The sequence below is a fragment of the Macaca fascicularis genome, chromosome 18, assembly GCF_037993035.2.
Source record: "Macaca fascicularis isolate 582-1 chromosome 18, T2T-MFA8v1.1".
Classification (NCBI taxonomy): Eukaryota; Metazoa; Chordata; class Mammalia; order Primates; family Cercopithecidae; genus Macaca; species Macaca fascicularis.
In genome coordinates this window covers 71178748-71200440 of record NC_088392.1, presented here as the reverse complement: position 1 = coordinate 71200440, position 21693 = coordinate 71178748, and the positions used below count along the sequence as shown (strand labels likewise).

At 39.1% G+C, this 21693-nt stretch overlaps 2 protein-coding genes and 1 pseudogene across 9 annotated transcripts in view; 1 reads left to right on the top strand and 2 right to left on the bottom strand.

Moving 5' to 3' along the window:
- Positions 1-12389, bottom strand: part of NDC80 (NDC80 kinetochore complex component) — a 45885-nt gene extending 33496 nt beyond the window's left edge. Inside the window, exons 1-7 of one of the 2 annotated variants that reach the window (XM_045378246.2) lie at positions 12269-12389; positions 10875-10984; positions 10284-10343; positions 8890-8967; positions 6122-6245; positions 5850-6022; positions 4966-5068 (exon numbers count right to left, since the gene is read on the bottom strand). In XM_045378246.2, the coding sequence (XP_045234181.2) occupies positions 4966-5068; positions 5850-5986 (240 nt within the window). In that variant the 5' untranslated portion in view covers positions 5987-6022; positions 6122-6245; positions 8890-8967; ... (1 more) ...; positions 10875-10984; positions 12269-12389. The remainder of the gene's footprint in view (positions 1-4965; positions 5069-5849; positions 6023-6121; positions 6246-8889; positions 8968-10283; positions 10344-10874; positions 10985-12268) is intronic. The other variant, XM_045378245.2, reaches the window with a different exon arrangement.
- A 50-nt stretch (positions 12390-12439) lies between these two features.
- Positions 12440-21693, top strand: part of METTL4 (methyltransferase 4, N6-adenosine) — a 63561-nt gene continuing 54307 nt past the window's right edge. For 4 of the 7 annotated variants that reach the window (XR_010582914.2, XR_012427280.1, XM_045378250.2 and 1 more), the window contains exons 1-3: positions 12440-12798; positions 16293-17116; positions 19818-19880. Coding sequence is in view for 4 of the 7 variants with exons in the window: in XM_045378250.2 (XP_045234185.2) it covers positions 16721-17116; positions 19818-19880 (459 nt within the window). In the remaining 3 variants the exon portion in view is untranslated. Of the gene's footprint in view, positions 12799-16292; positions 17117-19417; positions 19595-19817; positions 19881-21693 lie in introns of those variants that run through there. The other 3 variants (XR_012427281.1, XM_074022756.1, XM_074022757.1) reach the window with 2 other exon arrangements.
- On the bottom strand, positions 14765-15150 carry LOC102117809 (ubiquitin-conjugating enzyme E2 variant 1 pseudogene; annotated as a pseudogene).

Sequence of the window (21693 nt, the reverse complement as noted above, 5' to 3'; positions counted from 1 at the left end):
ACTGGTTGAAATAGTATCAACCTGTAATTGTAGATATAAAAAGTATAGATTTGGATCATGTTTTCATCTACAGGTGGCATTTTCTACTATAACACCACTTCTTAATATTGTGAGACATCAGAGGAGGAAAAGGACACAGAGGGATCTGGGATAAGTCAGGCCCAAGTTCACTTTGATCACTAACCAAAAGGCTAACAAGACGCTCCTGAAGTGTATGCAACCCTCCTATTTATGGTCCTTAGTAGAGAAGACATGGTAACTTTGGCTAAATTATTATCACTTAGACACCATAATAAGGACTGATTATCTGCCAAGTTCTGTGCAAGGAGGCATAGTGAGATAGGAAATCAAAGTTTATTTATTTATTTATTTATTTATTTATTTATTTTTTTTTTTTGAGACGGAGTCTCGCTCTGTTGCCCAGGCTGGAGTGCAGTGGCCAGATCTCAGCTCACTGCAAGCTCCGCCTCCCGGGTTCCCGCCATTCTCCTGCCTCAGCCTCCCGAGTAGCTGGGACCACAGGCGCCGCCACCTCTCCCAGCTAATTTTTTGTGTTTTTAGTAGAGACGGGGTTTCGCCGTGTTAGCCAGGATGGTCTCGATCTCCTAACCTTGTGATCCGCCCGTCTCGGCCTCCCAAAGTGCTGGGATTACAGGCTTGAGCCACCGCGCCCGGCCTACAGTTTATTTATAAAGCATGAACAAACAATTCAGGAGCATAATGAATAATAAACAATGAACAAATAGAGGTCATTAGGAAATCAACATATTAGATCAATAGGTCAAGACAACAACAATAATTTCAATACATCCTGCAAAAGCATAGGATAACCTTCAAAGATCATTCTTGATAAAAGTGAATAAACTTCAACATGAAAAACATTATCTTCTATTGAATACATCATACTAAATGATAAAATGAAAAATATTTAATTTAAAAACAGTGGTTAGTAATAGAAATCAACTGAGAACAGTAGTTGTAATAAAGCAATTCGATAAGGGTAGTAAACACAAAAAACTCTTTTAGTAATAATCACCATAGAAATAGAATTAAAAAAAGAGAAAACCTGTTCATCATAGTAACAAAACACATGGCATTGATAAAAAATATGTTGTTTGATATTAAGAAAACTACATGGCCAGGTATGGTGGCTCATGCCTGTAATCCCAGCACTTTGGGAGGCTGTGGCAGGTGGATCACCTTACGTCAGGAGTTCAAGACCAGCCTGGCCAACATGGTGACACCCTGTCTCTACTGAAAACACAAAAATTAGCCAGGCGTTGTGGTGGGCACCTGTAATCCTAGCTACTTGGGAGGCTGAAGCATGAGAATTGCTTGAACCTGGGAGGTGGAGGTTGCAGTGAGCTGAGATCACGCCACTGCATTCCCGCCTGGGCAACAAAGCAAGACTCTCTCTCAAAACAAACAAACAAACAAACAAAAACAAACAAAAAAACCCCATAAAACGAAAAAACAAAAAACAAAAACAAAATGTTACTGAAGGAACAAAAGAGATGAATAAATGAGATTTAACACGTTCCCAAATGACAAGATTAAACATTGACAGGATGGAAATTTCCCCTTATATATCGTGAATTCAATGTTATATCAATAATAACAAAATCACAAGATTTTGTTAAAATCTGAAAAAATAATTTAGAGAGTGAGGATATGACAATAGCTAACATTGTAAAAAGAAGTTCCTCCTCTACATAAAATATATTAGAAAGTGACAGGAATTAGTATGGTCATGAAGCAGGGATAGAAAAAAAAGAGCAGAGAAATAGGTTTAATTAAGAACATACTGGTGACAGTTCAAACTGTGGGGAAAATATCAGCTATTTATTTTTGAGATGGAGTTTTGCTCTGTTGCCTAGGCTGCAGTGCAGTGGTGTGATATTGGCTTACTGCAACCTCCACCTCCTGGGTTCAAATGATCCTCGTGCCTCAGCTTCCCAAGTAGCCGGGACTTCAGGCATGCACCATCACACCCGGCTAATAATTTTGTATTTTTAGTGGAGACGGGGTTTTCTCATGTTGACCAGGCTGGTCTCTAACTCCTGACCTCAGGTGATCTACCTGCCTCAGTCTCCCAAAGTGCTGGGATTACAGGCATGAGCCACAGCACCCGGCCAACATCAGTTATTCCATAAATGGGACTGAGATACATGAGTGAATCATTTAAAAAAGAAGACCTTGTCTTTCTTTTACTAACATAAACTGGAGATGAATTAAGATTTAAACACAGCACAAAAATTTAAATACACATAAAAATACTAGGAGAAAATTTGAAAAATTGTTTTTTAAAAAACACTGGGGAGGAAAACAAGCCTTCCTAAATGTGGCTAAATTTCTAGGCTTATGTTAAGTGAGAGAGAAAATTAGAAAAAGAAACCTGCAGTCTCTCATGGATTAATACATCACATCATGCAAAGCAATATAAAAAGGAGGGGATTCCAACTTAAATAATGGGCTTGGAGGGCCGGGCGCGGTGACTCACGCCTGTAATCCCAGCACTTTGGGAGGCTGAGGTGGGCGGATCACGAGGTCAGGAGATAGAGACCAGCCTGGCTAACATGGTGAAACCCCATCTCTACTAAAAACACAAAAAATTAGCTGGATGTGATGGCGGGTGCCTATAATCCCTGCTACTCAAGAGGCTGAGGCAGAGAATTGCTTGAACCTGGGAGGTGAAGGTTGCAGTGAGCTGAGATTGCACCACTGCACTCCAGCCCGGGCAAAAAAGTGAGACTCGTCTCAAAAAAAAAAAGGAAAAAGGAAAAAAAAGAGGGGCTTGGAGGTATCGCAAGAGGCCCCTCCCCAAGTGAAGCTACTGTAAGTAATCCACAAGCTCCACATGCTATCTCCCAACCACACAATATCATAAGCTGCTTAGGCAAACAAGGGTTAAGTGTTCTAGTGACAATGGGGATATCTGATGGTGAGAGCAAAAAAGTAGATATCAAATGTCCATGGGCATCACTGGAGAGAAACAAGTTGAATGCATGAATGTTCTTTATAAAGTCCAATGAAACTTGGATTTTTATTAGTGGGCTATGGCATTGGAATTCTGCTCTCTTGACAATGGGTGGTACTATATGTATCAGCATGGCTCCTGGGTCAAAATCCATATACCCAGTGCCTGACTTCATTTAGTTAAAGGCTTGCTGATGGCCAAGACAATGTCAGAGGAACAGTATTAGCTTTAGGAATTCTAGCACTAAGTAGGACAGGAAACTCAGAAGCTACAACAGGAGAGACTGCATTAAATTAGATAAAAACTCACATTTCTGAACAGACAAAACAGCACATGAAATTAAAAAACAAAGAAAGGGAGAAAAAAATTACTTGCACCATAGAGACGGGAGCTAATTTCTCTGACTCAACCATTTTTGACTTAACAAAATGGCATTCTTGCAAATCAATACAAAAAAAGAAAAATATCAAGAGAGTAGATATTATAATAAATGTAAAAAAGTTCACCTTTAAAAACAAAAAATGTAAATAAGAAAAAATTAGCTATCAATTTTTTTTGCTTGTTGTGTTGCCAACTATTAAAACTATCAGTAAGTTTAATACAGATTCAAATTCATAGCAAAAAGCAAATGGTAAAATATAAACGTGCCTAAAAAACCATGTACAAGCAAGTTAAAAGAAAAATAACGGTAACAACATAAATTGTTTAAATATATGTATACACGCACACATATATATACATATACATATACATTTCTATATAAACAGCGATCTGTCACCTCCTAAATTGATAAAGATTGAAAACAACAATGCTTACGGTTTGGAAAAATGGCTGTGCTCAAACATTGTTGAGCTTTTAATTGGTACAAGTTTTCTAGAGAAAAATTTCTCGGTATGTATCAAAAGTTTAAAAAATATACATATAGTACTTTGCACAGCAACACACACTTTTAAAACTGTATCACAAGGGGCTGGTCATGGTGGCTCACGCCTGTAATCCCAGCACTTTGGGAAGCTGAGGCGGGCAGATCACCTGAGGTCAGGAGTTTGAGACCAGCCTGGCTAACGAGGTGGAACCCTGTTTTCACTAAAAATACAAAATTAGCCGGGTGTGGTGGTGCATGCCTGTAATCCCAGTTACTCAGGAGGCTGAGGCAGGAGAATTTCTTGAACTTGGGAGGCGGAGGTTGCAGTGAGCTGAAATCATGCCACTGCCCTCCAGCCTGGGCAACACAGCGAGACTCCATCTCAAAAACAAAACAAAACAAAACAAAAACAAACTATCACAAGGAAATGTTTTATGTTATTGTCACTGAGTTTGGAGATTATGGGTATATCACTGCATTCTCCAAACTTCTTGCAGTGAATATGGATTTTAATTAAAAAGGGTGAAAATGGGCCGGGCACGGTGGTTCACGCTTGTAATCCCAGCACTTTGGGAGGCCGAGACAGGCGGATCACGAGGTCAGGAAATTGAGACCATCCTGGCTAACACGGTGAAACCCCGTCTCTACTAAAAAATACAAAAAAAAAAATTAGCCGGGCGTGGTGGCGGGCGCCTGTAGTCCCAGCTACTCGGGAGGCTGAGGCAGGAGAATGGCGTGAACCCGGGAGGCGGAGGTTGCAGTGAGCCAAGATCGCGCCACTGCACTCCAGCCTGGGCGGCAGAGCAAGACTCTGTCTCAAAAAAAAAAAAAAAAAGGGGGTGAAAATGAATTTCATGAGAGAAAATAAAAAATGAATTTCCTATTGATTCATTTTTTGAGTTGTAAAGCCTCATGATAATAAATAATCTCCTTGTCAATTTGGTACTTTCTTCCTTTTACCTCGTGATAATAGTTTGAAAAACATAAAATTAAATGTGCTTTGAAAAATGAAAACTTTGAAGCAGACTTTGAGAATACTGTCAAAAGACTGGGAGAGAAAAATATCTTTTTGAGGAAAAAAACCCTTTCCCATGTATATATTTCAAAAGAACAAATCAAATACCTTGATGCAGTCTATTAGCCAAACTAAGGCTGCCACAATGTGAGGCCACGTATGAGGAGCCCCTACTGTATACATGGAGCTTTTGGATAGTGCAAAAGGATACCTATGAGAAATCAGAAAAACATAAGCTAATTTGATGTTACTATAATCTACTAAACATAATGGTTAATCAAGAAGCTACATTTAAACAATTCCACATATACACCCAGTCTTGACTTGTGTAGAGGTAAGATATGTTGGGATTCTATCCTTAGTCATCTTAATCTCTGTGTATTTCTCTGTAGATTATTTTGTACATCTATCCCTCAAGCTGCAGAACTTGATCTATACAACCAAAACGCTGGACTACTCTCCCAAAGGATTTTTGTTCCCTCAAATTCAATATACCCCCAATAAACAACAAGTATGTATACCTCCAAGTCCATTCTTCCCCCTTTCAATTTCATCACACTCTGTTTTCACCAGGCGTGAACCCTGGTTTTTTTTTTTTTGGCTTCTGTAAAATCTGTGGTATCCAGCCTGTCTTTTCTACTCTCTGTCACTTCAGCAGTTCAGGGCTTTATATTCTATCTTCTGTTGCTCTGTAATAACCTACGGGTAGTTTTTTTCTTAACAAAGAAAGTGTATTTAATCCGTCTGTATCCATCATCAAACTTCATCAGTTACTAACAATTTGTTAATCCTTCCTGCTTCTACCACCAGCACTTTTTATTTGTTTTTTGTAAGCAGTTGCTTTTTTTCTCTTCAATTTATCCTACATATATTTTTCCCAGTGGTCATCCTAAAACATATTATTTCTGTAACTCAAACTTTTTACAAATTGATGTAATTTGTTTTGTCTCTGTGTGCCAGTCACATCTCTAACTAATGAGAAATACACATACCCAAGGTCTTTAAAGATTCTTGGAACCTCTTCTTCAAACTTTGTGTCAGGAAGTTCATATGAGGGACACAGGAAGCCATAAAGAAATGTGAAGATCTTCAGGAAGTCTTTAACAGAGGGAGCTTGTAGAGATTTCATGGACACATTATGTGCATAACCATTTTCTGTAAGAAACTACAATAATTTTTATGAAACACCAAACATTTTGTAATGCGAAATTATTGGAAAATACCTATGACGACAATCACAGTTGAGATTAAAATCCTAAAGTACCTCACAGAGTTGTCGAATACATTGCTGAATGAATGCTTTGTCATTAAGTGGTCTCGGGTCCTTGATTTTCTCAGAACTGGAAAATATACCAAGTTGACTATTCCGGGATCCATGTCCACTAGTTCTGGAAATATATTTTTAAAAAGCCAGTTAAAACTATTTCCTTCTGTGATCATGACTAAATTATTTCAAGGCAGTTTTGCAATTTAATATCAACATCAAACATTACATTCTTATAACTAAACAGATTTATCTCATTTAAAGCAGAGAAAACGAGCAAATAATGAAGAGTAAAATATGAGGTTACAGCAGTTAAACATAAGGATGTAAAACAAGGCAAGAAGAAACACACACTTGGCCGGGCACAGTGACTCATGCCTGTAATCCCAGCACTTTGGGAGGCCGACGTGGGTGGATCATGAGGTCAGGAGTTTAAGACCAGTCTGGCCAAGATGGTGAAACCTCGTCTCTACTAAAAATACAAAAAAATTAGCTGGATGTGTTGGCAGGTGCCTGTAATCCTAGCTACTTGGGAGGTTGAGGCAGGAGAGTTGCTTGAAGCGGGGAGGCGGAGGTTGCAGTGAGCCGAGATCGTGCCACTGTATTCCAGCCTGGGCGACAGAGCGAGACTCCATCTCAAAAAAAAAAAAAAAAAAAATGCAGACAATATCACTATCTTCTCATAGGGCAGTTGTGAGGATTGATTGAAAGATTTAATGTCTGGCCTATAGGAATGCTCCACAAATATTAGATTTCATTACTATCACCTCTAAAGTTTAGCTCTGAGATGAGTTACATTACAAAAATACCTTAAGATTTTTTATCAACTGAACTAAATACCAAAAATGGAAGTTTAAACCAATAAAACCAAATTGGTTTCACGGCAGAGATTTTTTAAAAGGTGACAAGTACTTCATCTCTAAATATTTTCAAAACAATGGAAGAAACAGGTTTGTCTGAAAGTTTTGTTTTGGCGAGACAACAACATAATTTATCATCTTAATTTTGGGGTTGAACACTTTAAAAAAATATCAATTTTATTGACATAATTTGTTGATAATAAAATGCACCTGTTTAAAGCATACAGTTTGATGAAGTTTGACAATATACGCATTTGTGTCACCTCTGCCAATCAAAATATGACCATTTCTATCATCCCCCAAAGTCTCCTTATGCCCATTAACAGTCAATCCTTCTGCAACCTGCAGCCTAGACAACCACTGACCTACTCCAGATAGAGGGTTGCTCTCAAAGTGTTGTCTAGGGATCACTGAGAAGTCAAAACTAGTTTTATGATAAAACTAAGATGTTATTTGCTCTTTTCATTTTCAATCTCTCATGAGTGTACAGTGGAGTTTTCCAAAGGCTGGTAACATGATGTATGATACTGTAACTGATTAAATGCAGAAGCAAGTATTAGAATCTAGCTGTCTGCTATTAAGCCGTAAGAGATTTGCAAAAACGTATAACAATGTCACTCTTCTTACTGAAATTGTTATATTTTTGAAAATATGTTTTTTAAAAGTTGAAAACATGTTATTTATGTTACCATGTAATGGATTGTTATTTTAAATTGAATATATATTTTAAATTTTTCTCAGTTTTACTTTCTACTACAGTTAATTTAGACAGATATAGCCCATAAAACAAAAGCACTGTGGAGTTCTCATTAACCTTTTAGACTGTAAAAAAAGACTAAAATGTTGGACTAGATGATGTTTTTTCATTTTACATTTATTTTTTTGAGACAGGGTGTTTCTCTGTTGCCTAGGCTGGAGTGCAGTGGCACTAACAAGGCTCACTGGAGCCTCGACCTTCTGGGCTCAAGCAAACCTGCCTAAGCCTCTTGAGTAGCTAGGATTATAGGCGTGCACCATGATGCTTGGCTAATTTTTAAATTAAAAAAAGTGTTTTTTTGAGACACAGTTTCACTGTCACCCAGGGTGGAGTTCACTGGTACGATCTCAACTCACTGCACCCTCCACCTCCTGGGTTCACGTGATCCTCTTGCCTCAGCCTCCCAAGTAAATGGGATTACAGGCATGTGCCACTGCCCCCGGCTAATAATTGTATTTTTTGTAGAGACGGGGTTGCACCATGTTGCCCAGCTGGGTCTTGAACTCCTGAACTCAAGTGATCTGCCCGCCTTGGCCTCCCAAAGTGTTGGGATTACAGGTGTGAGCCACCACACCTGGCTAATTAAAAACAATTTTTTTTTTGTAAAGACAGGGTCTTGCAATGTTGCCCAGGGTGGTCTTGAACTCTTGGACTCAAGATCATCTCAGCCCCCCATCTCAGCCTCCTAAAGTGCTGGGATTACAGGTGTGAGCCACTGCACCTGGTCTACATGCCTGCCTGGCTAATTAAAAAAATGTAGAGTCAGAGTCTTGTCGTGTTGCCCAGGCTGGTCTTGGACTCCTGGACTCAAGCAATCCTCCCATCTCAGCCTCCCACAGTGCTGGGATTACAGGTATGCCACCATGCCTGGCCACTCCTTATTTTAAAATGCGATGACTCCACTGTGTCTGAAAGCGGTAAAGAATTTTCGATCAACTATTTACTTGTAACAATGAAAGTGGTCTGAATGTGTTAGCTATAGTGTCTAAAGCAGATATAACCTAAAATTTTAACCATTTAAAATCAGAGGAAAACTAGATTATAACTTTTCTCTCGAAAGGAACCACGTCATCTAATGTATTTGTTCTCTGAGGGCAACAATGTATGGCTATAAGAATCCCTTTATTAGAGCTAATAAAAAATATAATTACCTTTTGCCAAATAGTGAGACTTTTCTTTCAGATGTTGGTTTGTTTATACTCAACTTTCCAAAGGTTGGTCTCTCTTTGCTTTAAAGAAAAATAGAAAACAACTCTTTAAAATAAAAATAAAAATTAGCTTGAGAAACTTTTAGAAATATGTTAGAACCAACAACTCTTCCCCACTACATATAAAAATAATTCAAAAATCATAAAAATGTTTAGCAGTCATGAAAGCTGTCACAAACAGGATGGGCTACACACGGTACTATAAGTTATAATGCTTGTAATGTTGGGGGACCAGCAGAGGTCCCTCTGGCATATGTACCCTTTGGTAGATTTAGTCTTTGTTTTAACCTCAGCATGGTCTGTTTTACTCATCTCATTTTTAATAACTATCTAAACATTTTCTACCCTAAATTTGCATTTCCAAAGGGTAAAAACAAGGTGAAAAACACCCCTGAAGGTAAAGAACAAGATAGAAAATTTGTAACTCAAAGACACAGAACATACTTTCAGGCCTAAATATCATTATTATTATTACTTTCTAATTTTAAATTAACAGAAAAAACTAAAAATTGACACATAATTATACCAATTTATGGGGTAGATAGTGATGCTGTGATACATATAATGTACAGTGATCAGATCAGGGTAATTACCATATCCATCATCTCAAATATTTATCATTTCTTTGTGTTGGGAACAGTCAATATTCTCCTAGCTATTTAAAACTATACAATATGTTATTGTTAACTATAGTCGTTATACAGTGCTATAGAACAACAGAACTTATTCCTCCTATTTAGCTATAATTTTGTGTCCTTTCACAGATCTCTCCCTATTTCCCTCTTCTCTTTACCCTTCCCAGCCTGTAGCATCCATTTTATTTTTTACTTCTATGAGATAAACTTTTTTCAGCTTTCACCTATGAGAACATGTGCTGTTTAATTGTCTATTCCCGGCTTATTTCACTTATTTGCCAAGACAAAGAAAAGTGTAGGTAGGAAGTCCAGTTAAGACAAAATGGTCGAAGGTAAGGCTTGTTATGCAGATTTAAATCTTTGGCTTCTCTCCTGAACAAAAATCCTATCTACATTATGATTTCCATTATCTTAACCACATTTACATTTTTTTTTTTTCTTTTAGAACCTACTCTGTATCAGAATGTAGCTGCACTTATTACATTATCTAAACTGCAGGCAAAAAACAATGGTGACCTTTTAGCTTCTAATACAATTAAAGGCATAACGTCTTTTTGGCATAAGTAATGTATAACAGCACAAAAATTTTCCTGGTTTACAGTATTCAAAAGGAAAAATATATAAATATTTCAGATTTCTAAAAGTAGCATAGGCTCATGCTATGTAAATCCAACTAATTTAAAAACAGCAAGTAATTCGTACCTCGGTCCTAGAGAAGAATTTACACAGCTCTACAATGGCTTACAGATCGCCTTCTCTTATCTGGAAGATAATCACTCATAATGAAAAACTATAGTTTTATGATAGCAAGTTCTTTCAGATATTTTTTCCAGCAGATCTTGAGGAATGAGTTTGGGGGAGTGGTGTTTTGTAGGCTGTTACTATATTATACCTTATTATGAGAGCAAATAATTTTGCTCTGATTTGACTGAAGCTTTGCTAATTGGAGATACCTCAGTGAACTGTAAGTTACAGCACAGAGTCCGCTTAAACAAGTAGCTCTAGCATAAAAGGGAAAAATAACAGAGTACTGAAGAAGAATTAACAGTCTTTTTAGGGGGTGCCTGGTAAAGCATTTGGCTTTGCGAATTTAAGAAATAAATGAGACACACAACACCTAGCAAAGTATCATGTCCACTTTTAGATTTCATTGATCTAAAATTAGGTACCCCTGGGAACAGACAAGATTCACCAAGACATCACTCATATTACATATTTGTATTAACTATTTTGATGATTGCTTGGCTTAAGATGGTAAGGCATGCAAGCTGGAACCACAAGGGAAATACTCACGTTTGAGGGGTATAGAGGCCTTGTTTATTTACATCCTGGGATCTTAGCTCCTGCATGGAGAGGCGGCCAGCACCACCGGTGGAAACTGAACTGCGCTTCATGCTGATGACCTACATTCACGAATTCAGTATTAAAAAAAAACCTTTCCAGACAGAGATGGTACATTAAGCAACTATTTATCCTTAAACAGAAAGGCAGTCAAGTTTCATCGTTTCTTCAGGATCATCTTTCCCCTGGGGTATCTGTATTTGTTAATGTGCACTGAAGTTCTCATTTGCAGGGAACATCTATTTAATTCCATTTAAAAATATTCAACATAAACATTTATTAACTGCCCACTATGTATAAGGGAGTGTGCTAGGCAATGCAGGAGATGCAAAGATGAATAAGTTACGGTTTTTGCCTTCACAAAGGTATCCGTGGTAGCTAAAGCCCTGTCTATTACCCAGACCACATCACTGCTGTTGGCTGTGCGTACTTCAATAGGAAGACAAAAAAATTACCTCAAATTCTCTTATTCATCTCAAAATGTTTCCTTTTCTTTTGTTTCAGAGAATGGAACTATTCTGTTTTCCTAATGTCAATCTCTCCTGCTCTACCCTTAACCCATTGTTTCTCAATTACTGCCCTTTTGGCATCAATCTCCCCTTCAACAAGGATAAATCACCTGGTCCATAAAATGGTCTATAGGCTGCCTCCTTTTACAAGCCACAATAACAGGTCACTCCCTTCACATCTGCTAAAAAGGTTGTCTCCTAGGATACACATGATTGACAAAACTTTTGATCCAGTCTCATCTCTGCACCCAGACTTCTCAGGTCCTGCCCTGGCTTTCAGGAAGGTGACAATCCTTTTACTTCTCTGGGTACTTCTTAGTCTTTTACACTGATTACACTCTTCTTGGTTTTGGCCGCCTATTTCTTCTTCGATGTGCGCTTGTTCATCTATTCAACTTTTCCACCCACACCTGTGTGTCCACGTTTAATCTCCACTTACAGTGTACTCTCATGATTTAAGATGAAGACTTCTACGCAGTCCTACACGGCCACTAAGAAGCTACACTAGTATTTGGACGCAACCCACCCAACGGATCCTCTCTTGTCCATCTCTTTCCGCCCCCTTCAATCCTTCCCCGTTTCCTCTCCCGAGCCTCCACTCCTCATCAGTGTTCCCCAGGCCCTTCTCTTTCCTCCTTGGGAAATCGTTGCCACTAGAAATTTAATGGACCCCATGAAACCAGCGCCTCGCACAGTTTTGGCCTCGAGGCTTCTCTCAACAGCACACACACACCAAAACATTGCCTTAGGACCTCTAAATTGAAGTCATTTGCGCCATTACTTTCTTCATCCAGAACAGTTCTGCAGAAACAAAGTTAATCCAATGTCATCAGTCACCTTTTATCCAGTTTCCTGACACGACTCAGGGACCAAATTTCTGTAAACCGTGCAAGTATCCGCTAGATAGGACAGCAGTCATCAAAACACCAGCTCCTTCCTCAGCCCGCCAAGGCCGTTCGAATTTGAAATTCTCCGCCGGCGCTGACGTCATTACGCACGACGCGCTCCGTAACTTTCCTGCGACCGCCTGGTCTCTGGAAGTATGTGTGCTGGTCGCGCCCAGCCGCCTCACCCAAAACTGGTGTCTGTGGGACAGTGTAAGCGTCCCTTCGAGGTCGGACCCCGTCTTTAGGGCACGACCCCTAAAGTTAGGTCTGAAGACCCGTGAGCAGCCTGAGCGCTCCAACTAGCCCTGGAAACGTTTTTCCGTACAGCAACATGGCGGCGCCCATGGACTCTTAGTAAAGAAGAAAGCTTTTTTTTCTGTGGACTGAAAGGGGCGTTTTTCATGATCAGTATTTAGATGGGTGCTGTTTTCATGAGGAGAGTCTGGGAAGGCGGCGTCCGCTTCTCTGACAAGGGAAGAGGTGAGGTGGGAGAGGGGCTGCGGAGTGGGGGCGGTGGGCTCCAAGGATTGCGTTGGTACGGCTGCCGCCGAAATTCGGGGTCAGTATTTGATCACTTGCCGGTGTCTCACAGTCCTCTAGTGGTGGCTGACCTGTGAGAGGCTAGGAAGAATCCGAGTGGTTGGGGGCGGGCGGCGAGAGAGTGGATGTGAAGCAGAGACGCAGGAGAGGGGTACACTAAGAACGGTAACAGTAAATCACTTTGCTAAAATAGGATTTCCTCACTGCTGTGAGTTTGAACCCAGAAACAGGCACTGCCTGGTACCTGGAGAGTGGTGGTGATGAAAGATCTCACAGCTCCAGGAAGTCTGGATACTTGGGTCTGGTAGCAATTGTGCCATTAACTAGCGTTGTTATTTTTGGGCAGGTTGCCTTTCTGCTCTGAGTTTCAATTTTCCCTTCTGAATTTCTAGCTTTCAGTAGCCATTCCAGGACCATTTGACCTCAGCTGTGGCCTATGAAGGGGATGGGGAGGAACCAAGGATTATATTAATATAAAAATTGTATTAAAATTAGACAACAGTCCGATAATAGAAAGTCTCCTTGTGGAATACTGTTAGCTTAAACTTTACCTACAGATTGTTAAATCCTTAGCACTAATGTTTTCCCCAGAAAATATTAATGGAAACATCGTTTGCTTTTCAGACTAGATAGTTGTTGCTTCAAAAGGTGGTTTTACACAAATATGAAATTTAAAAAAACTTTAGTACAGAAAGAATTGCTTGTATTTCGGTATACATCCACAGTTCAGCATTTAGTGGTACTGGCAGCAATTTGCCAGGAAGTCAAGCCTGACAATTTCCTGATACTCCTGCGGTGCACCCCAAGTTCTTAATCCCTGCTGAGGATCTTGAGAAGCAGCAGCACCAAAACCAAAGTAGGCACCAAATTCAAGGTTCTTTTGGTTCCAGTTGTCACATTTCAAGCTAGACTCCAATAGATTGCAAGGATGATCAAATGAGAGCCCTGTTTAAAACTTCAATTTTTAAGAGCAAGCACAATTGCAGGAAAAGAAAACAATTCAGAGGGATCATGTGTGCCTACAGTTGTCTTCATGTGGCCTTTTCCCAGGTTTAACTACCAAAGACCCTGAGAGCCGGGGTGTCTGAATAACCCTGGTGACTCTTCTTTTCACCATATCAAAACCTGAGTTAAAAGCCTGATGATAACAGCAGAAGGTGGCAGGGCTGAGGACCCAATATTCATTCCCTAGGCTGGTGGAGAGTGAATAAACGTGCTTCCAACCTTACCTTATGGCTTCTGGTCAAAGCAAGGAAGTGTTGGGTGGTGACAGTGCAAAAAGAGACTTGACGGGGAGGGAGCAGCATCTCTTGATAAAGGTGGGGAAGAGAAGATATGGGGAAAGCCCTGAATTCCTCATGGAAGGCCAGTCTCAGAGGGGAGCAGAGTGGAGGGCTTATGATCTGTGCTTTGGCCAAGGTGGGAGTGGAAGAGGTGGGGACAGGACAGTGGTTTGGAAGGAGCATCATTGAATACTTAAACTGAGTGCCCACACACTCAGCAGTGGTCCCACAGGCTGTGAACTTGGCATCTACTCTAGCGAGCCTCCCAGGCTAGAGGGCTGTTGCAGGGGGTGGGGGTGGGAGGCAGGGAGAGTGGTAGGGGGAGAAGGCAGAGACCCCAGGACATGTAAGAGCAGCAAGGTGATTGTGTGATGTCTTTCCACAGTCGAATTAGATGTACCTCACCAGTTACGAAGGGGATCAATTTAAATATACTTTCTTGATCCTGTCGCTTGACAGGATGATTTGTTATAGCACAACTTACATATTTCAAATGGACAAAAAAGTATCATTCACAGATTCTTAAGATACATTTCTTTTGAATAGGAGCAGCCTTTCTAGTACTTCGAGGTCTACAAGATGTATCTAGAAAATTTACTGTTGAAAATGAAGACTGCTTAAATTCAATGGGAGTGGGGAAAAGGGACTGTGGTTTTTCTTTTTGATTGATTGCTGTAACACTGTCTTTCAGGCTGCTGAGGGAGTTTCATGTTTTCTTTAGATGTCATTAGGTGTCCAACCTCTTGTAAGACAACTTTGATGCTATGTGAATTCTGCTATTTTGCTGGCACTGAAATGGCTCTTGAGTCCACCACTCCTTTAGAACAGCTAATTCCATATTAATTTTTGTTACACATCTTACAGAGGGGAGTGCTGCTGGGTATTTAGGTCCACATTCTATTTTAAGGCTGTATATTCCGTTTTCGTAAATTGTTCTTGGAGGCCCAATTATCATCCCTGTCCATTTGGTAAGGGTCATGTCTTTATCATCTTCAAGACTCTAGCTAACTGTGCCATCTCATACTCCTTTCTTTTTTCTTTTTTTTTTTTTTGAGATGTAGTTTCACTCTTGTTGCCCTGGCTGGAGTGCAGTGGTGCAATCTCGGCTCACTGCAACCTCTCTCTCCTGGGTTCAAGTGATTCTCATGCCTCAGCCTCCCGAGTAGCTGGGATTACAGGCGCATGCCACCACGCCTAGCTAATTTTTGTACTGTTAGTAGAGACGGGGTTTCACCATGTTGGCCAGGCTGGTCTCAAACTCCCAGCTTCAGGCCATCCGCCTGCCCCGGCCTCCCAAAGTGCTGGGATTACAGGTGTGAGCCACCATGCCTGGCCACCGCTTTCTAACCTTCTTCAGGTTCTTCCAACAGTTGGAAATTGAGAGTTACTCCTACTCCTGAGCCTGTGGTGGCTGCCATCATGTGTCACTGTCACTCTTAGGCTGGCCCTTTCTTCCCTCTAATTCATTTCTGACACTATTTATATCTCGAGATAGTGTCACATCTCCCAGATTCATTGTATAGACATGAGTAATTACATCATTGGTCAGTGGTGATCAACTCAGCCTTCATCCCTGCACTCGGTAAGGCTGCAGGGGCTGTGAGCCAGGAACTGTGGATGAATACCAATGTACATCATAATATCACTTATGGAGTTAGAAATTTGAATCTAAATGCTATGATTATTAGTGCCATTAGTCACTCATTTATTTATTATTCTGTCCCCTCTTAAAGTTCTCCACCGCACTGGATTTAGAAAGCAATATTTAGAATTCTAATCCATCTTTTGAACAAAAGTTGGTTCTGAGAAACCTAGTTACCCAAATGGTATTGCTCAGAACCTATTACAGATCTAGACTCTTAACCTTGCAGTTTTGGTAGGGTTTAATGCTTCTGATGTGCTGTTAAAATTGCATTTTCTCTGACTAGAACAATTTTTTCTTTTAACCTTATTACTCCATCGGTAGTAGTGATTAAGCAGGGCAGCTGATACTGGAGAATGAGCTGACTTATTATGACAAGTGTAGTTTGAAAAAACGAGGGATTACCTGCTAACAGCACCTTCTGAAATTCTGTGCCCCTCTCTAGATAGGTTTATCTCATTAAAACGGGTGAATTCATGTAGCTAATATAGTGTTCTTTGCTTTTACAGGATACTTTGTCCTTTTAAGGATTCAGTGACTTCGTGACTTGGAGGATAGTGGCTAGACCCAAGGACCAAAGCAAGAAGTCGTGGGGGGCCCAGAAAGACAGGAGGACCACATTGAGAGTCCAGACATAAGATCAGGTTTTAACCCCTTTTGGCCAAATTTAGGCTGAAAATGTTGAATTATCAACTCTGAAGTTAAAAAGAAAGTTTATATTAAAACATTGCAATTTTCCTTAGAATTTCTGTATATATTAACATATCATGAATGCTAAATTCTCTTCAATGTGCATGTCAGGTTTATGTACTTGTACATCACATCTGTGTATATGAAGTGTATGTTTATTGAAATACAAGACATTTAAGAAGCTGATCTGGGAAGTTGGATTTTACTTCTAGTTCCTAATTCCCAGAGGCTTTTTTAAAGGAAGGGAATGTCTGTGGTTCACCAGTTGTCAGCTGGGTGGTTACTGGATCATCTTTCTTTTATCAATAAGATAAACTATCAACTTCATCAGCATCATGAACCTTGTTGCAGTAAAAATGAGTTCACTACTTCTGTTCACTTTGAGTCTCTTCAAATGGATTCTGTGTCCTCTTCTGGAGCCTGTGCTGCATTTATTGCTTCTGACCCTACCACTAAGCCAGAGAATGATGATGGAGGAAATTATGAAATGTTCACACAAAAATTTGTTTTTCGACCTGAACTGTTTGATGTCACCAAACCTTATATAACTCCAGCTGTTCACAAAAAATGCCAGCAAAGTAATGAAAAGGAAGATCTGATGAATGGTGTTAAAAAAGAAATCTCCATTTCTATTATTGGGAAGGTAGAAAGTTTAAAGAAATACTTATTTTTCTGCAGAAAACATAATTGAGATTTATCATCTAAATGTCTTAAATATCTGATGATTCATTAAGTATGAAAAAGAATCAATAAAACCCAAGAAGGCTTTAGCATATCCAAAATAATTTGTAGCTTTTTTCTAGCTTCAACTATTCTTAGAAGACCAAATTGCATAGCATTTCAAAAATAAGCAAAGTTGGCTGGGAAGTGAATTCTCTGTAAATTAAGCAAAGAAAATAAACCCAGACAGAAAAAAAAAAAAAAAAAAAAAAAACCAAACAAAAAACTCCCAAAAAATCCTTTTCTTGATTAGGCATTTGTATTAATGAATATGTTCACAACTGTTTTTGCTTTAAAAAAAAAAGTTTTTCTGCAAAATTTCTAAGCCGTAAGTGGTTTTTTGGAGGTTTTTAGAGAGCTATCCCTTGGAGATAATGTAATAAAAGTTTGTAAGAAGGGTGATTGTTTTAAAAGTTTCTAGTGATACAAGTAGAAAGCTCCTGTGGTAAATATACCCGTTTGTAAAGTGTATGTATTTGTATATTCACACTGGTGTAGTCTTTTAGTAGAGTTTTGAGAATGCCATACAGGATCAAATTAATTATGCTTTAATACTTTTTATATCTTTCAGGAGTTTAGAGGTGATTTTACAAAGTCCGTTTTAGGTAGATGATAATCAGGATTTTCTTTTTTTAAATTTTTATTATTATACTTTATGTTCTAGGGTACATGTGCATTTTCTTTTTTAGTGATAGGATTAACATTCATTACTCACGGACCAAACATTTGAGCTCTTTCTATGTGCCATTGTATGCAGAGTGATGAAACAAGATAAACATAATCCCTCCCTCATGGATCTTATAAATAGGTGGAGAAGAAAGATATTAAATATGAAAGTTTGTTGAGAATTAGAATAAGGGAAGTAATAAGGAAAATACGTTTTCTGAAGTAGAACTTTTTAATGTTGTGACTTTTGTGCATATTTTTCTTTTTTTAATTTTAATTTTAATTTTTAACTTTTAAGTTCACAGGTACATGTATAGGGTTGTTATATAGATAAACTTGTGTCATGGGGGTTTGTTGTACAAATTATTTCATCACCCAGGTATTAAGCCTAGTACCCATTAGTTATTTGTCCTGATCCTTCCCCTCCTCCCATCCTCTGACCTTCACCCTCCAGTAGGCCCCAGTGTCTGTTGTTCCCCTCTATGTGTTCATGTGTTGATCCCCCTTTTTTTTTTGAGATGGAGTCTTGCTCCCAGGCTGGAGTGCAGTGGTGTGATCTTGGTTCACTGAAACCTCTGCCTACCAGGTTCAAGCAATTCTCCTCTCTCAGCCTCCCGAGTAGCTGGGATTACATGCGTCCACCACCATACCTGGCCAATTTTTTGTATTTTTAGTAGACACCTTGTTGGCCAGGCTGGTCTTGAACTCTTGATCTCTGGTGATCCACCTGCCTCGGCCTCCCAAAGTGCTGAGATTATAGGCATGAGCCACCAGGCCCAGCCCCCTTTTTTCTTCCATCAAATATTTATTGGTCATCTACTGTGTGTCATGCACAGAAAAGAAAATATTTAGTGTTGGCTGAGGTCTTAGTAAAATAGTATGTTGTAATATAAGTAATTCAGATAATAACAAGCCTTTGTAAAGGACTTTATAGTTTGCAGGGTATGGGCATTAATTTTTAATGTTTAATCTCTTAGGCTGGGTAAATTTCTCATAACATGGAAAAAGAATAGATGAGCCTATGTAATAAATGTAATCTTGATGACACTGTCTGATATGCTAAAGCAAATTATACAATACTAACTCAATTTATTTATGTAGCCAACCAACATTTATTGTTAGCTTGCTAAGAGTTTGACACAAGGTAAACACTGGGGTTTCAGCAGTAAAAAGTACAAAGTCCTTACTCTATATTACATGGCCTTATGTGTTCTTTTCTATGGAATTGTTAGATATAGAACAGTGTTAATATAAATCTGATTCATACCTAACCCTCAGATCAGTCATAAGGTGCATTGGAATTTCTTTTGATGATAGCATCTGGCTAGTTCCTCTCCTCAGAAATGAAGGAAATTGAGAATAATTATACCATATATAAAGTGATAGATAGCACTAGTAACTTCATACAGTGTCATAGTTTCCTTGTATTTCATGGGCGCTGATGCTACACTTTATCATGTGGAACTAGTTCTTTTTTTTTTGACACGGAGTCTCACACGCTATTCTCCTGCCTTAGCCTCCCAAGTAGCTGGGACTACAGGCGCCTAACACCACGCCTGGCTAATTTTTTTTTTGTATTTTTAGTAGAGACGGGGTTTCACCATGTTAGCTGGGATGGTATTGATCTCCTGACCTTGTGATCCGCCCGCCTCGGCCTCCCAAAATGCTGGGATTACAGGTGTGAGACACCGCGCCTGGCCGGAACTACTACTTATTAATAGCAGATAAAGCTGAGGTGACATTTTACAATCCATTTTGTTTATGTCGTTGTTTTTAGTTTACTTTGGGAAAACTTACCCCCTCAGTCTATACCCTTTGCATTGATTTTGACCTCAGTAGACAATTATTACTATTATTAATTATTATTAAACAGATATAAGACATAAATAATGTTATAATGATAAAGCAAAATATTAACGGCACCATAACTTTTCCTCTATAATTGATCTACCCTTTAGAAGCGTAAAAGATGTGTTGTTTTCAATCAAGGTGAATTGGATGCGATGGAATACCATACAAAGGTAAGTGTAAAGTGTTCATTGATCACATTGGAAGATTAATATGAAGTAGTAGAGAATAAATGAACAACATAAATAAGGATTTTTTTTCAAAATCAAGCAATCATTTTGATCAGGCTTGGCACTTAATATATTTATTGTTAATTTTATAGTGATGAACAGTTTAAACCAGTTTTGTCTGTTTTTTTTTTTTTTTTTTTTTTGGGACAGCCTCATTCTGTTGCCCAGGCTGGGGTGGAGTGGTCGTGGTGCAATCTCAGCTCACTGTAGCCTCCTCCTCCCGGGATCAAGCAATCTCATGCCTTGGCCTCCTGAGTAGCTGGGATTATAGGCATGTGCCACCATGCCCTGCTAATTTTTTGTATTTTTAGTGGAGATGGTGTTTCACTGTGTTGGCCAGGCTGGTCTCGAACTCCTGAGCTCAGGCAGTCTGCCAGCCTCAGCCTCCCAAAGTGCTAGGATTTTACAGGAGTGAGCGACTGTGTCTAGCCTAAACCAGTTTTTATTGAAACTTCATGTACTTCTATTAGTTTAAATATTTAACAAAGTAAACTTATGCTATATTGGTTAAGTTTAGAGATTTTAGATATTATAAAATCCTATTGTCTATAATATAAACAACATATAGACAATGTAATAAAACAATTTAATATAAACAATATAATAAAACCATATATTAAGATAGTGGCAGAAGAGAGCATGAGTAATGTGAAGGATATGTTTCTAGAACTTAGCGATAAATGAGATCAGATAGTTAAAGAAATGAGAAGAAACAGAATGAACACAAATATTTTAAGCTTAATTTTTTTTTTTTTTTTCCGTGGGGCACCAGGCTGGTCTGGAACTGCTGGCCTCATGATCCACCCACCTCGGCCTCCCAAAGTGCTAGGATTACAGGCATGAGCCACTGTGCCCGGCCTCTACTGGATTTTATTTGCTAATATTTTATTTGGGACAGTCATAAGAGAGATTGGTCTGATATATTTACTTCTTTGGTCTTATATATAATTATATATGTAAATATGTAGGATGTTTGCACACTGGAGAACTTATTAGCCCTCTCGTGTTGAAAGCTAGGAGTTTTCCTTCTTTTTACTTTCCAATTTTCTGGAGCAATAGAAAAAGAATTGGGATAATTTATTCTTTAAAAGTTTGATAAAGTTTGATAGAACCCCGCTTTGTAACCATCTCAGTGTGTTGCTTTTTGTGGTGGATACTTTTTTGGCAGCTTTCCTTTTTTTCTCTTTTCTTTTTTCTTTCTTTATTGATAGAAGAATTTAATGGGGAGGCTTTTTCTCTGGGCACTGCTTTAGCAACATTCTGGAAGTTCTGATGTGTTGTGTTTTAATTGTCATGCGGGAAGGTTTTTAGTAACAAAATCAGGTTTTTAAATAGAGAACAGGATTTTCAGGTTTTTTGTTTCTGTTGATGTCAGTTTTCACAAGTTTTATTTTCTAAGAAGTGCGTCCATTTCAGGCCAGACATAGTGGTTCATGCCTGTAATCGCAGCACTTTGGGAGGCCAAGGCAGGCGGATCACTTGATGTTAGGAATTGGAGACCAGTCTGAACAACATGGTGAAATCCCATCTCTACTAAAAATATAAAAAAATTAGCCAGGTGCAGTGGTGGGCTCCTATAATCCCAGCTACTCGGGAGGCTGAGGGAGGAGAATTGTTGGAACCTGGGAGACGGAGATTGCAGTGAGCCGAGATAGTGCCACTCCATTCTAGCCTGGCTGACAGAGAGACTCCCTCTCAAAAAAATAAAAAACAAAAAACAGAAATGTGCTCATTTCATCCTAGTTGTCAAATTTGT